Consider the following 16,430-nt stretch of genomic DNA (forward strand, 5'->3'; position numbering starts at 1 on the left):
ATCTCACAAGTGTAATTTTAATTCTACCGGTTTCCAGCTTGGCGCTAGTAAATCCTAATGTTAAGACCTCAGGTTTGTTAGTTATGAAAAATACAAATTAGTTACAAATTTGGTATTTTTATTCAAAGCAGAGGGGATGATATTCCTTGGTTCAAGAGTTCTCTTGTTCACCACAAACCATCAATATAGAATATTTTATGGTGAACCCATGCAACTTCTGATTATATATTGTATAATTGTTATGGGTATAGATAAGTGTGATTATATATTTGTAATAAATTGTTTATGGGTTTTATATGCATTGTTGAAATATGGTGGGTGTCCTATATATAGACAACATGTGGTAGATTCTAGAAGGTGTCCTGTTGATGTATTTAAGTTGTGTTGTGACGTCATAGGCTGGACGTCAAGACAAGATGGCGGCGGCGTCGGCAGGATGTGAAACAATAAAACACGGGCAGTAGAAAGCACGTGTTGGTGGTGTGGTGGTTGGTAGGGGAGAGCTCTCTGTCTGGTAGGAGTTGTTTTTTGGGTCGTAAGTCTTGTGGTGCTGGTGTTTTAAGGTGATTTCAGAAGTGTACTGGAGTTGGAGAAAGCGTACAGGTGGGTAGATTATTCATTTTTATAGAGAAAGAAAGGAGTTTAGGCTAGGCCAAAATTCAAACTGGTAGCAGAGCATGGTTGATCAAAGATGCCTGGATCCGACAGTGAACAAAGGGAGACTACTAGATGGAGAAGGGAATGTCCTAGGTTTAGCGGGGATACAAGAAGAATACAAAGAATGGAAAGGTCAAGCGAAGATTGGCTATTGTTGTATGGAGAAGATACAAAATACCCGGCGATAGAAATGAGAATGAGCTTAAAAGGGAAAGCCCGAGAGCTAGTGGAAGCATTAGATAAAGATAAACTTACTGGTACAGAGGGTCCAAGTTCAATCCTAGAGAAACTAGATAAAGCCTATCTAAAAGACTCGTAATGGAGAATTACGGGTAGAATAAAAAAGATACCTTCTAATAGAAGAGAATCTAGTGAAAATATGGCGGACTATTTAATTAGATACGAGAAGGCAGCATCTGAGTGTGAAAGAGCAATGGGGAAAGGCGCGCTTGAAGGCGAAGTCAAGGGGTATCATGTAATAGAGCAAGCAAAATCTCACGGAAAATCAAAAACAAATGGTATTTATCGGCTTGTGGGCAAGAAAAGCTAGAGTACGGAACAGTGTCGCAAACAATGAAAAGACTATTTGAGGGGATTAGGGACTAAAGAGGAACGGGAATGGTGGGGTTCGTCAGAAGGCAATGCCAGTTCTGGGAGAGGGAGGGAAAACCAAAGAAAGATATCGGGGAAGATGGAAAACCGAGGAATGGGGTGGTAGAAAAATCCTGAATAAACAAAGAAGGGGAAGGTAACAGTATGTGCAATATGCAGCTCAGAATGCATTGGCTAGGGATTGTCCGCAGAATTTTTCATAATAGGAAGAAAAACTGAAACAAGACTAGAAGAAAATAAGGTAAAAACAGAAAATGGGACAGAAGAAGAAGAGGTTTATGTAGGAGAAGTTAATAAAATAGTGGAAGCATCAGGAGGTGGTTGATTGCAATTTTGGACACAGGGTGTAAATCAACAGTTTGCGGGGAATTGTGACTAGCACGTATTGTCATGGATTTGAGTCAGGAAGAGTTGAGGAGAATGAGGGACACTAGGACAGAGTCTAATAAAGTGTTTAATTTTGGTGAGACATCTTATAAGTCCAGAGGAATAATAGAAATACCTGTGATACTAAAAAACAGAAAGTTTTATTGAAGACGGAAATTCTGCAAGGTGATATACCCTGGCTGATAGGTAAGCAAACCATGAGTAAAAATGGGTATGACCCTAAATTTGAAAGAAAATTGTGTCATAGTAGAATATTAGGGGAATGAAAGTAGAGTTAAGAGAAGACGAACAGGGTCATTTAAGAGTGCCTATAAGGAGGAGGAAGGTAGAAGAATTATTACTGGAGGGTTGGAAGGGAAAGAATCCGAGGGAAATTAAGAACACAATGAAGAAATTACATTTACAGTTTGGATGTCATGGAAGTGGGAGATAAAAAAGATATGGAAGCTAACAGAGGAAGCACAATGGAGTAATGGGTTAACGAATCAAAGAAAAAGAAAAAGAGGAAATAAGAAAGTTACTAACGGAACTGATTAAAAATTGTGAGGTTTGTAAAAAAAATACAAAAGAAACCCCGCCAAACCGGTAGTAGGCTTTCTTGGAGTAAAACGTTCAATGAGTCGTAGCGATGGATGTGGGAGAGATAGAAGAGAGAAAGTTCTTGGTAATAGTGGACATGGCAACGAGATATTGTCAGGCCTGTTGGATAAAAGATAAGAAACCAGAAACTATAATAAAGATACTTTTTGAGTGCTGGTTTTGCTATATTTGGAGCACCCTCCAAAATATTGTCAGATAATGGGGGAGAATTTCAAAATGAAAAAGTAAGGAGGATGGCAGAAAAATGGAATATTAAAGTATTAGCCACAGCATCAGAATCTCCGTGGAGCAACGGATTATGTGAAAAGACCGTAGGCATGACTCAAGGGAAGTGTAAGGAAGATGATGGAGGAAGAGGAAGTATAGGTGGTCCCCTAGCTTTGAAATGGGTAGTGAGTGCTAGGAACTGTTAATGAATAATGGAGGTTTCTCTCCCACCAATTAGTATTTGGAAAAAACCCTTCACTGCCTAACCTAATAGGAGAAGAAAGTTCTAGTCCTGCAAGCAGAGAAAAAGGGATGGTGAGAGGGTATGGTAAGGGACACACTGAATGCAATGCACAAGGCCAGAGAAGCATTTATAAAAAATGAGGATCCTGTAATAAAATAAGAATAGCGCTAAACAAAAACATCAGAGAACATAAATTTGAAGAAGCAGTGGTAGGAGATGAGGTATTCTATAAGAGGGAAAATGAAAATGAATGGAGAGGATCTGCTCAGGTAGTGGGAGTATCGGGGAAAACAATAAATAGTCAAACATGGGGATTCTTTAAGAGAAGTAGCTAGGATACATGTGACAAGGATTCAAACGACGATCACCAGATACAGAAGAGATATCGGCTAGAATAGATAAATCCCATGGGGTGAAAGGTAGGTCAGATGGCCCAAATGAAGGGAAAGTAGATTGGCTGGAAGGAGAGGAGATAATGGGTGAGAGAAGGAATGCAGACACAGAAGGAGACTATAGAAAGAGAGGTGATAGAGGAAACAGTGGAAGATAACGGGCAAAGTGGGTCAATAGAAAGCGAGTTAATGGAAGAGATACCAAAATTCAAAAAGGGAAATAGAGTTAGGGCTATAAACAATGATACAGGACAAGTAGAAGAATGGACTATTTTAGGTCTTGCAGGAAAAGATCAAGCCAAGCTATGGGCTGATTCGTACAATATACGAGACTCACAGTCAGGTGACAAAGGGTGGGTTAACTTGAGGGATTATAGTCAGGTAGAAAAAATTGAAGATGAAGAGGAGGTGTTGCTGGGATTTGAAAATAGAAGCATAATGGAAGCTAAAGAAAAAGAACTTCTAAGTTGGAGAGATAACCAGGTATATGAGGAGGTAAATGATGTTGGACAAAAAGCTATATCTACAAGATGGATAGTAACTGAAAAGATAAAAGGGGGGGAAAGGATATGTAAAGCAAGATTGGTAGCTAGAGGGTTTGAAGAAGAAATGGCTGAGTGGGAAAAGGATGCTCCCACATGCAATGCTGAAATTTTAAAATTCTGTCTAACCATAATAAAGGTGAAAAATTGGAATTGTTATACATTGGATGTCAAAACTGCATATTTACAAGGTGACGAGATACAAAGAGAAGTGTACTTGAAGCCACCAAGGGAAGATGGTTGGAGGGGATTATGGAAGTTGAAGAAAAACAGTCTATGGGCTCAAGGATGCAGCAAAAGCATGGTATTGTAAAGTGGTGAAAGTAGTGAAGGAGCTTCAAGGTGAGAAGTAGACTAGAACCTAATATATTCTTTTGGAAAAAGAACAATAAATTGGAAGGCATTTTGTGTACACACGTAGATGATTTTTGCTACGGAGGAACTGAAGGATTCTTAAAGGAAACGATTGGGAGATTGAAAGGGAAATTGCAAGTAGGAGAACAAGAGAGTAAAAGGTTCAAGTATATAGGAGTAGTAATAGAGCAGAAGGAGAATAGATTTTCCCTTAATCAGTGGCAGTATATAAATTCCATAAGAGAACCAGAGGCTAGAAGATATACGGGTAATAGAGTGCTAGAACAAAAAGAGTTAACAGAGTACAGATCAGTGGTAGGACAGCTGAATTGGGTATCACTACACCGATGCCAGAAATATCATATGATATTAGCGAATTAAGTAAAGCATTTAAAGAAGGAACAACTCAGGATATGAAGAAACTTATTAAAATTGTGAGAAAAACTAAGAGCATGATGGGGCGAAAGTTTACAATAAGTGAGATGGAAGAAGAAAGGGTTTATTGGGAAGCCTATGCAGACGCTTCATTTGGAAACATAGAAGATGGCCATACTCAACTGGGTTATATTATTTCTTTGACAGATGGGAAGAGGAGAAGTCCCATATGGTGGAAGTCTAGGAAATCCAGGAGAGTGGCAAAATCCACCATTGAGGCTGAAGCCCTGAGTGTTGGGGAAGCTGTAGAAGGATTGATATATTTCAAGCATTTGTGGGAAGAGGTAGTAGGGAGGGAGAAATTTAGAAGCCTTGGTTAACACTGATAGTAAAACACTAATGACCGCCATCAAATCGAGCACTGGTGTAAGTAGCAAGAGATTAAAAATAGATATTGCTGCAATAAGGGAAACCATTGAATCCGGGAAATAAAGGAGGTGAGATGGATAAAAGGAAAGGAGCAAGTGGCTGATGTATTAAACTCTAAAGCAGGAGTTTCAGGGGAATGTATTAGAAATTATGTAGAGGGTAAAGAGTTGGAGGACGAAGGAAATTAAGAGGGGAATACTAGGTTAGGAAACAGTCGGAGGGAGGGAGAAAGAGATAAGTGTGATATTATATTTGTATAATTGTTATGGGTATAGATAAGTGTGATTATATATTGTATAATTGTTATGGGTATTTTATGCATTGTTGAAGAAATATGGGGTGGGTGTCCTATATATAGACAACATGTGGTAGATTCTAGAAGGTGTCTGTTGATGTATTTAAGTTGTGTTGTGACGTCATAGGCTGTGACGTCATAGACAAGATGGCGGCGGCGTCGGCAGGATGTAAACAATAACACGGGGCAGTAGAAAGCACGTGTTGTGGTGTGTGGTTGGTAGGGTGGGGAGAGCTCTCTGTCTGGTAGGAGTTGTTTTTTGGGTCGTAAGTCTTGTGGTGCTGGTGTTTTAAGGTGATTTCAGAAGTGTACTGGAGTTGGAGAAAGCGTACAGGTGGGTAGATTATTCATTTTTATAGAGAAAGAAAGGAGTTAGGCTAGGCCAAAATTCAAAACTTCAACAGCTGTTCCTCACCAAGAGCGAGGAAAAAAGATGTCTACCCTTCCAGATTTTGAGGGTGTGTTCTATAATTCACTAAGTGACAAATTAGTCTGAGTTCTTATACACCAATAATTTCCTATAATGTTGTAAGTGCTGGATAACTCTGTTTCGCTACATGAATGTGAACCAAATGGATGGCGGGGCTTCCTCCCCAATAACCACCTTGATTCAAGTTAAACAGCCAATTCCAGCTTGCACTGAAAGTAAATCCATATGCAGACCAAAGGTTTGTATACATGTAGGAACATTTTTGTATTTTGGTGTTTATTTGAGCTGTATACCTCTACATATTGAATCTGTGTAACTCTATATATAACTTTTTCATAACACTCAATTAGCAAAACATTCTCTTGCTATTATCCAAAATAGTTACCAAATATATAAGAGGAACTACATATTTACCAAGTTGGCCCTTCAGCTTGAGGACTCATGTCATACAAAAATGGGATGCAACATTTATTCCAGAAGATGTAGTTGCCATGATACTGCCCAAGAATTATATAACAGGTAAGAGTATAATTTATTTAAATGTTATCAAGTTTATAATTTACTGAAAGGTTTGTGTGATGTAAGTTTGCTCTCAAGAAGCACTGCAAAATCTCTAATGGTAAACATTGCTTCACTTTGCAAAATTTATGACACTAAAGAGTTTTAATTCATCAAAATTATTGGCATTTAAACAGAATTGCTCTCTATAAAGTATATAGAGATTAACAACTGCATAAAACTATAAAAATAAACTGTAACAAACAATTAAAACAGCCTTTCTTATCACACTAGTTAAAGACCTCTAAGATTTGAAATGACCTGAAAATTTTCCTCTCTTCCCACCTTTACCATGGGATCCCTTCCATGGCCTCTTTTGTCCTCTACCACGTCCACTAAATTTATGTTTTTTCTGACCATGATGAAATTTTGGCTTATTGTGTTGCTCATTTTCATCTTTTCTATCACCATGACGCTTGTGTCTAATATAATTCCCTTCTTCAAGCTTAGTCCGTGATTCTGCCTTTGATTCAGATGATTGACTCACTGTGTTTAATGTGGCCTGAAACTAAAGCAATGAGAAAAACTCTATAAGAGGCATGTATAAGACATAGAAACACAATATATTATACAGTAATTTCTGTATTACTATTATCTTTGAAAGAATAAAATACTTTATATCTGCTCAAGTTCCTAATACATAAACCTTACACAAAGTTGAAATGTTAAAAAAACAACTTTTTATAAACAACTGATTTTTTTCACATACAGACCCATTCTGTTTGTCAAAATATTTCCCAGACAAAAATACTCCAAATATTTCCCAGACAAAAATACTCCAAAGGAAAAGGACCTCACAAGTGATGTTTGCACTGGACAGCTAGGACCATCAGGAATACTGGCTGTCTACCTAGTTCATGGGTTTTATGCAAATAATTGATTCTGTTAAATTATATTTATTTCAAAAGTCCTTTGCTTATAAGTGCCCTGATCTCCACATTGGAGGGAAGATTGTCACAGCCCCTGATATTTTCCTGACAACTGAAGTATCAGTTTGGAGCTAGAGTTGATATAAGCATCATGCCCCATCATTCTCCTACTCAAGTTAGGGGTATGCTGGTGAGAGACAGCAAGTAACTTGGTCATTAAAAGTAACAGGCGTTGAAATGGTACTCTCATAGATTCAACGCCCATAATCCATTACAAAGTCTAAACAACTGTTATGGAGTGAAAGGCAACATGTTATGACAATCCTGAGAAAAAACTTTGTAGGAGACATGACCTACCTTTGGCACCCCCACATAGCTACCAAAATGTATGATAACATCTTTGTTATGTTGATAATAAAAAAAGGTAGAGCTCTGATCTTGTGACCAAAAACTTTACACTAGCATTTTGGCCATCCATCACATTACCGTATGGTTTTTAATATAATTCATGAACCCAAAACAAATCTAGCGCCTCAGTGGCGTGGTTGGTATGGTGTTGGCGTCCCACCTCGGTGGTCGCGAGTTCAATTCTCGGCAATTCCACTGAGGAGTGAGACATGTGTATTTCTGGTGATAGAAGTTCACTCTCGACGTGGTTCGGAAGTCACGTAAAGCCGTTGGTCCCGTTGCTGAATAACCACTGGTTCCATGCAACGTACAAACACCATACAAAAACAAACAAAAAACAAATCTTGTACCTAATTATCTGAGTTGTGTTGTAAAAAGAAAGAATATCAGTGTAAAAGTTAGATTACAGTTTTTTTACATACTTAAACAGTATTTAATCGAGGTAAAAAAACTTTCAAAAGGGGCGAGCTTAGAAATAATCATGATTACTTTATTTGTCTACTTTTATGCAACTCCTGTAGCTAAAAAAATCAACATACAGAAGTCAATTGATGATGCTCTAATGTATAATATACTATAAACACCAAAGTCATTTTTCCAAGTGATAGGAGTAACTTTATTCACTGACTGTCTAATTATTGAAAATGCAATAAATATAGGTTCCAGTAACTATCTTCAACAAATACAGGTTCCAGTAACTATCTTCCAAGTTGAAAACCTCCTTAACTTTTACAGAGTTCTCTGACTGGAACAAAATTAATTTCTTCAATAATGTACTGATCTGGAATTCCTAGAAGAAAAATAAGTCCAAGAGGGTGGACAAATGTAATTCTCCCTCAATTAAGGATTATCAAGTACAGTAAGTTCACCAAGAGCTGCATCCCTCTCCTACAAACTACATAAACCACCAAGTTTAAAAATTTGTAAAACATATTGATTGTAGGCCAATGAAGATGGTCTTTCAGGCTTATACCTTTTTCAGCTTGGACCAATTTGCTACACCATTTTGTTCAGTGTTAACACAAAGTTTCTTTGCACCCATCACCATTTTAAACCATCAGCAGCATGGATGACATGGGAACAGATTACTAAGCAATGGGCAAATGAGCTTATCCCAAAGGTAAAAAGCAAATGTTTATGTGTAGGCTTGTACTACATTACACAAATGATGAGAATACTTAGTAAGAAAGTGGAGATTTATGAACATATGACTCCCACTTTCTAAAATTCATGTTTGAAACAGGAGGATCATATTACAAATTAGGTGGTCAAAGATATGTAGTGTCCAGATAATGAAAAATGCAAGACATCTACAAGATTACAGTGATTTGGGTTGTGATGAAGGGAAAGGAGGGAGAGAGCATTTACTCAAGAGACTATGTATGGAAGTGACTAGCTGAAGACCAGTGGAAAAAGCCCAGAAAAACATGGGAAGGACATAAACAGAGGTTTGGGTATTTAAATGGAAAATTCACAGAACAGAAAAGTAGAGAAAACCCATTAGAAGTCGAACCCCAGAGGAGGGGAAAATCTAGTGAAACACCATTAGTAATGACAAAAATGGGATAATTTCACATAACGCTCTTTGTAAAAAAAATTTTTTTTAAAGTTCCAAGTGTCTTTGCTGGTGAAACCAATTCACCCTTTTGTCAAGGATTGGAGCAATCCTAAAAGTCAATACTAATGTTATAATGAATTTTATAACTCAACTTGCTGAAATACCAGCTGGGTGACAAAAATTATTGTCCAGTGTCTGAAGGAACTGCTGACCACCAGAAAGCATATGTACATTGATGGGGTTGTGTGTGAAAAAAAAAAAAAAAACTAAATAAATAATATATATATATATATAATATATATATATATATATATATATATATATATATATATATATATATCTTCTTTTTTTTTTAAGATATTACTCTGAGAGCCAAATTATGTTACAGATAAAATTTCACAATGACAAATGCACCAATTTTATCTGGGATTACAAGTTTTTCCAGTATGAAGGGCAAACTTTTGTCTTGAAAAATTTTTTTTAATCACAATTATCTTCAACTGTTAATCAAGTACTACTCACTGCAGAGGAGGTATCCATCTTCAGGAGTTCTCGCATAGCCATTGTGGCATATGATGAAGCAGGAAGTGTCATGTCAATAAGAACTGCCTTATTTTTGCCTTCTGTTAGGGAAAGACAAATTCATATAGTGATATATCAAAAATTGATTTTTTGAATAAGCATATCTATAACAAACCTTTAATAAACACCTTTCACTCATAGTTTGCTTGCATTCACAGCTTCAAATGTTCCCAGACACACACACACACCATATTGTGTTTTCTAACATAACAGCAATCATGCACTCTCACTATGGTTGGGTACAAAAATACTCCTTACAGTTCATGTGGGCTAAATGCAAATCAGTGGAAAATGAAGTGATGGGAAGAAACTATGCAGAATATGGTCAATAATTTTGTACGAAATTTTTATTGTTTTATTTTATGAAAACTTTTTCATCAGTCTCATCAATCATACTGTGCCCAAACTGCAATTTAGGGAGGGCCAAGATAAAAATCTCAGCTTGATTTTGAGTACCTTAAAGCTCTAGGAGCACTTAGGGACTATATGACTCAAGAAAGCAAGACCCTTGTGAGTCTCTGGATTACTTTTAGTAGTAGAAGACCCAAGAACAAAGAAGTCTTATACAGTGAGTTGCAGAGAAGGCATCGACTAACAATTAAGATGAGAGAAAAACTCATAATCTTACAAGACTTCATTTGTTGCAGTTAATGAGAAGATGAATAAGGGATGGGTTAAAAAGCAGTAGATTACTTTTATTGCTATTATCATTAGGAAGTCTAAGAACCCAGCTGACTATAAAAACTAACTCTCAAAGGACTGGCCTAAGGTTGTCATTAATAATATAATTAAAATGTTAAATAATCAACAAGATTTTCAAAAATCTAATACCAGTACTTGGATATGCTGAATCTTGAAAATTCGAACAAAATCTCCTTATCTGTATTATTACCAAAAGTTTAAGTTCACTGTTGATTGCAGTCTGAACATTCACATAAATATGTTAAACTGTTAGCATTGACCTGCATTCTCTACATACAAGGGATTGGGTTACAAAGGCTTTTTAAAAAATATTCATGGTTGAAATAGGGTCATGAAGGTTTTTTTTTGTAAAATATTCATGGTTGAAATATATAAAAAGCAAGAATTATAAAATTAATATATTATTTAAAAAAAAGAAAAAAAAAAGAGGGCAATTCATGCTGACCAATTTCTAAAATTAAAACACACAGGATACAAACCTTTCAACAAATTTTCATCAACAGAATCCGATGATAATTTGTCCATATCAGACTGAATTAATGGTTTTGTAGGGTCATCATAATATGCTATCATACTGTTGACTTCAGAAGGTTGAACAATTAGGCGACGATAACTTCCAATGACTGAATAGCACCTTAAAATGAAGAAAGTCAAATTGCATTACAATATCACTGTGTATTTAGCATTATTTTCAAGATGATGCATAAAATTTATAAAAGAGCTCAACATTATACTTACTTAACACGATGCCTTAAATCTGAAATGGAGAGTCCATCAGCTTCCAATAATTCAATGTACCAGTCTTTTACTTCATTCTGAGGAAACTCTATGCGATGTCCAGGTAATGGTAACAGTACCTAGAAGAAATAATGTAAGTTCAACTGTTCAATCTGTAGCTTCACCCAACCTCATCTTCATATTGCCTATATTCATGGTCTTCAAATGTCCTAGACAATGCACAATCATTATCCAACATACAGGGTATGTTTGTACTGTCTCATGCTTCAGTCGCCCTAGCTGCAAAAGTCTCACTAGTTAGAAATGTTTGTCATTAGCATCTCATGAGTCTCGTTGGGATACTTTTTTTTTTTTTTCTATTGGTTTCCAGTGTCTTTTTCTTGCATTACATGTAACATATAAATGGGATTAACTATTATTTTCTTAGCATTTAGAATTTTGCTGCTAGCTTTCCATGTCCCATTTTTGCTCAGTAAGCCAAATTGTTTATCAAGAGATGCCAATTTCTTTTATAAATTTGTATTTTTCATAGCTAACAAACCTGAGGTCTTAACAATAAGATAATCTTCTAGCGCCAGCTGGAAACCAGTAAAAAACAATAAAAAATTGTAATGCAAGGAATCTATGGCATCTGGCAACTCGTGTATATGAGGTGGATGTTGGTCACTCACCAGGCTTGGAAACTCATGATGCACCAGTCTTTCTTCAACCGCCTTGGAGTTGTATTTCACTTCGCTAAAATAATAATTTTCCTACACTTTCCTTTGAGAGAAGATTTCTGTCCTTACATTACTGCTGGATGTCTGTGTTATGCTATAACAGTTTTACACCTTGTAAGTTATACAATGTTATATTGCAATCAGTGTTCATTATGCTATGCCATAATCAACTGATCAGAATACTTCAGCATTCCTGTGCAGGGCCTCCAGGTCATTAATGCTATACCTTTAGACTGAACCTGAAGCAAGATCCTTACTTTCTAACCAGTAGCAAGGTCAACATATGACATGTTCAAGAGCAACATGGCAAAAAATAACAATTTGTCGAAAATTGTATTTTTCCTCACTATGCAAACCTGAGGTCCTTTACCAATAAGAATGTAACTTGCGGCAGCTGGAACCGGTCATAAGCTTTGAACAAGGGAGTTCGTTAGTTAACTGCTTGTCCGACAGTCGGCGCACCGCGCGACTGGGAGGTGAAGATTCACTTTGCTTTAGGCCCAGGAAAACATAGAGTGAGGGGTGGCATGAGGTGGGACTATGTGTAAAAGACCTCAGGTTTGTATAGTTAGGAAAAATACAATTTTCAACAAATTGTTATTTGTTCCGATACGCAATACAAACCATCGGTCCTTTAACAATAGGAAGACTCACTTCTTGGTGGGTGGAATCTGAGTCAATGAACCGACTGGTGTTCGTCCAACCTGGTTCCCTCTCTGGTCGTAAGAGCAGAGGGAGGGATCCTAGCCTCTGCCCAATGATCAGGGTATGTACCGCAGGATCAATGGTCAGACCTCTGGACCCAAGTAATAAGAGGGAGGCCAGCGTACCTCTTAAAAATGTTATTGTTATAATACAATTAAGTTTGTTCATACTTACCTGGCAGATATATATATAGCTGTATTCTCCGAAGTCCGACAGAATTTCAAAACTCGCGGCACACGCAGTGGGGCGGCCAGGTGGTAGTACCCATTCCGCCGCTGGGAGGCGGATATCAGGAACCATTCCCATTTTCTATTCATATTTTATCAGTGCCACTGTCTCCTGAGGGGAGGTGGGTGGGCACTTAATTATATATATCTGCCAGGTAAGTATGAACAAACTTAATTGTATTATATCAATAACATTTTGTTCATGAAACTTACCTGACAGATATATATATAGCTGAATCCCACCTTCGGATGGTGGGAAGAGACAGAATAGGATTTGTAGGAAACTTAAATTAAGTAGATGATGTACACCTTGGTTCCTCACCTGTTAGCAAAGTAGACTCTGTGATTACTGTCACTTAAGCCTGCTTGTGCTTAATCAGAGCTGCCAGCCAGGTGGAGACCTGTAGTGCTGGTGCGCTCTGGATGCTCTGTCAACTGGGACGTGACCTCAACGTGACAAGAGCATAGAGCCATACATATGAGGGCAACGAAGCAACTGACCACCACCTGACCAACTATCCAAGACCCCCTGAACACTAAGCTAAGAGATGGGAGGTCTTCACCAAAGACTCGCCACAACCAAAGAACACAACAACTAAAAACTAACCTAAACCTAACTAAGGGATAGGGAGAGAGCTACCTTCAGCCCCCAAGACTGTGTCTGCAGAAACGTATGGCCCAAGAGAACAACATCCTCGTATATCGTTCTCACATCTCTCAAGTAGTGTGAGGCGAATACTGAATTGCTCCTCCAAAAGGTGGCGTCAAGGATGTCCTTGATCGACATGTTCCTTTGGAAGGCAAGCGAGGTTGCGACAGCTCTGACCTCGTGAGCTTTCACTCGCAAGAGGCTCAAATCGGTCTTCTGGTAAGACGAATGAGCCTCCTTAATCACGTCCCTCAGAAAGAACGCCAAAGCATTCTTGGATAATGGTATATCGGGCCGTTTAACCGAACACCACAGATTATCTGAGGGACCTCATACCTCCTTTCAGGTTCTTGGCCCACAAGGCTTGTCATACCCTTGATTTCAAAGCTCCTTGGCCAAGGGTTAGACGGGTTTTCATTCTTTGCTAAGAAAGTGGGACTCAAAGAGCAGACCGCATTGTCACCTTTGAAGCCCACTCGCTTACAAATGGCTTGAATTTCGCTAACTCTCTTCGCCGTCGCCAGAGCAGTTAGGAAAATGACAATTTGTCGAAAATTGCATTTTTTTTCCTAACTATAACCAAAACCTGAGGTCCTTTAAAAAAAACAAATAGGAAGTAGGCTAGCGGCAGCTGGAACGGTCGTAAGCTTCGAACAAGGGAGAACGGTAGTTAACTGCTTGTCTGACAGTCGCGCGGCGTAAACAAATCACTTTTGCTTTTGGCCCATGCAAAATACGCAGAGTGAGGGGTGGCATGAGGAGGGACTATATGTAAAGGACCTCAGGTTTGTATAGTTAGGAAAAATGCAATTTTCGACAAATTGTCATTTGTTCCGATACGTAATACAAACCATCGGTCCTTTAACAATAGGAAGACTCACTTCTTGGTGGGAGGAATCTGAGTCTTTTGATGAACAGACTGGTGTTCGTCCATCCCTGGAATGCCTCCCTGGTCGTAAGAGCGAGGGAGGGATCCAAGCCTCTGTCCGATTGATCGGGGTGTGCACGCAGATCAATGGTCAGACCTCTGGGCCGAGTACTAAGAGAGAGGCAAGCGTATCTCTTCGTACCAGCAAGCAAGAACTTGTTCCTGTTTGCAAGAGGCAACATAAAGTATGGGTTGTCTCAAGCTGGCATCCACTTCCTCCCCCGTTGTTGGAGGAAGTTGGATATTACGCTCCTATCCCTAGTGAAAGGGATAGGATGGGCTCTGTTGAGTAGCTCACCTGCATCTTGTCCTTAGTCCAGCAGGGTGACGACCGTGTCCCTCTAACCACAGGTAGAGGGGAAAGAAAAAAGATGGGAAGAGGAGCCAGTCACACTCTCATTCACTCATCCATTCTTACGGTCACACCAGGACTCGATGCTGTTCAGCCTGCGAGGGTCTGGGGTTCGCTACACAACGTGTTGAGCAGCCACCACGGGTCCCAAGGAAAAAAGATCCAAGGACCTGTGGGCAATATCCCGAAGGTAGAAGGAAGGGCATGTGGTCTGGTTGGACCAGACCCCTGCCTTCAGTACCTGCGCCACGGAGAAGTTCTTGCGGACAGGCAGCATCTCCTTCGCATCGAGGCGGTGAAGTCCATTAGGGAGGGGATTGTGAACGACTCGAACCAATCGTCAGGGACCGAAGGGTTCTGAGTCTTCGCTACGAAGTTCGGTACGAAATCGAGCGTCACGGATCCCCATCCCCTGGATGCTTGACTTCGCAGGAGAAGTCATGCAGTTCCTCAGAGGAAAAGAAGGAAATAGTCGCATGACCTATCCCTCTTCTCTACTTCGGTGATGTCCAGTACCCATACTGGTCTGTCCGTTTGCCACGAAGTCTCTCGCATCCTCCTATCCCCATGCAGCGAAGTTCTCGGTAGTGGATAGGACACCGACACTCCATGGTGGGTGTCGATGGTATAGGTACTGTGACAAGCTATTAAAACGAAGTAATGATTGCTCTGTAACAACCGAACTAAGTCAACAGCGTAGTTCGTAACTGACTCGGGCGCTCTGACAGCTGCCGACTGACTGCGTTCGGTAGGAGGCAAGTTGTCCAAAGCATCCGAGTAAGTCACGTGACCTTCGCCTTTAAAGGGTTATGCCGAGAGACCAAACAATAATGTATTTGTTTGTCACCAATGCCGGACAGCGAGGTGATGATTTCTCTTAAGGCATGTGCCCAACAGGCGAAAGTCAATTGCCTTCTAGAGACCAAGGTCCCTGAAGGTAAAACATCTCATGGTTGTTGAATCTCAGCTAAGGAGAAACAACCCTATGTACCGTTGAAGACGAAGGTAGATATTGAATGCAACCTACGTCTTCACAGATGAATCGAGAGAAGGATTCTCAGATTCATAACCTGTGCTTACAAATGACTGAAAACGCTAACCGCTGTTTCATTGCTGTCCGGTGAGAAGTCGTAGTTGCAATGAAAGCGGGGCATTCTTCAGTAATGAAAACACAGGGGAAAGCCGCCTGAAGAACTGCTTCTCATGGGCTGAACATGGAAGTAGAGCTGTCAGGTCGGAGAGTAGGCATGTCTTCTGACACATCCTGTAATTCGGGTTGAACAATGAACAATTGTACACCTACGAATACGAGATATTTTGAAGACAAACTCAGATGTCTGCAAATCATTCGCATTATCGCAGTGCGATGCAGCGGGAGACTTGTACAGACTTCTGTTACCGTGCGGTAAACAGAAAGATGAAAGAGTCCAAGAGATATCTCTGTTGAAAATTTCTCGCAATGTCGAAGGCGATGGAATCTAGCGTCACAGCAGTAGATGGTCCTTCATTATTGCGAGAATCCCCGTTAATCAGAGACTAAGTCCATGATTGTTGGGCAGAGATACGGTTTTCGGTAGTCAATCAAAGCAGGGGAGAGAGAGAACTACATGACCGTGCATCTCGGAGGCCCAGCTGATACTGAGCTGCTATCAGGCAGTTCAATACGCAGTAGTTGAGCCTGAGCTCTCGCTGACTCGTCATCCTGAGTTGCCAGGTAATCTATTATTCCACGAAGGAATGCGTTCGGCTAGAACTACCGAGCATAAAAGATATGCTCGAGCAATTATATTTAGGCGAAACGAATTTCGGTAAATATAAAAGTTGAAATGGTGTTGTCGTGACAAAACCGTAAGTATATAAAATTGAAACTGAAAAACTCCTGGGAGGTTGCAGGCAACCCCGAGTTGCAGT

General features: G+C 39.4%; 1 protein-coding gene across 1 annotated transcript in view; it reads right to left on the reverse strand.

Annotated features, from left to right (window-relative positions):
- Positions 1–5,979: 5,979 nt before the first annotated feature.
- LOC135206151 (pseudouridylate synthase 7 homolog) overlaps positions 5,980–16,430 on the reverse strand; it is a 44,746-nt gene continuing 34,295 nt past the window's right edge. Inside the window, exons 13-16 of the mRNA XM_064237421.1 lie at positions 10,940–11,058; positions 10,681–10,835; positions 9,440–9,540; positions 5,980–6,590 (exon numbers count right to left, since the gene is read on the reverse strand). Of these exons, the coding sequence (XP_064093491.1) occupies positions 6,327–6,590; positions 9,440–9,540; positions 10,681–10,835; positions 10,940–11,058 (639 nt within the window). The 3' untranslated portion in view covers positions 5,980–6,326. The remainder of the gene's footprint in view (positions 6,591–9,439; positions 9,541–10,680; positions 10,836–10,939; positions 11,059–16,430) is intronic.

This window comes from Macrobrachium nipponense, chromosome 29 (genome assembly GCF_015104395.2).
Source record: "Macrobrachium nipponense isolate FS-2020 chromosome 29, ASM1510439v2, whole genome shotgun sequence".
Classification (NCBI taxonomy): domain Eukaryota; kingdom Metazoa; phylum Arthropoda; class Malacostraca; order Decapoda; family Palaemonidae; genus Macrobrachium; species Macrobrachium nipponense.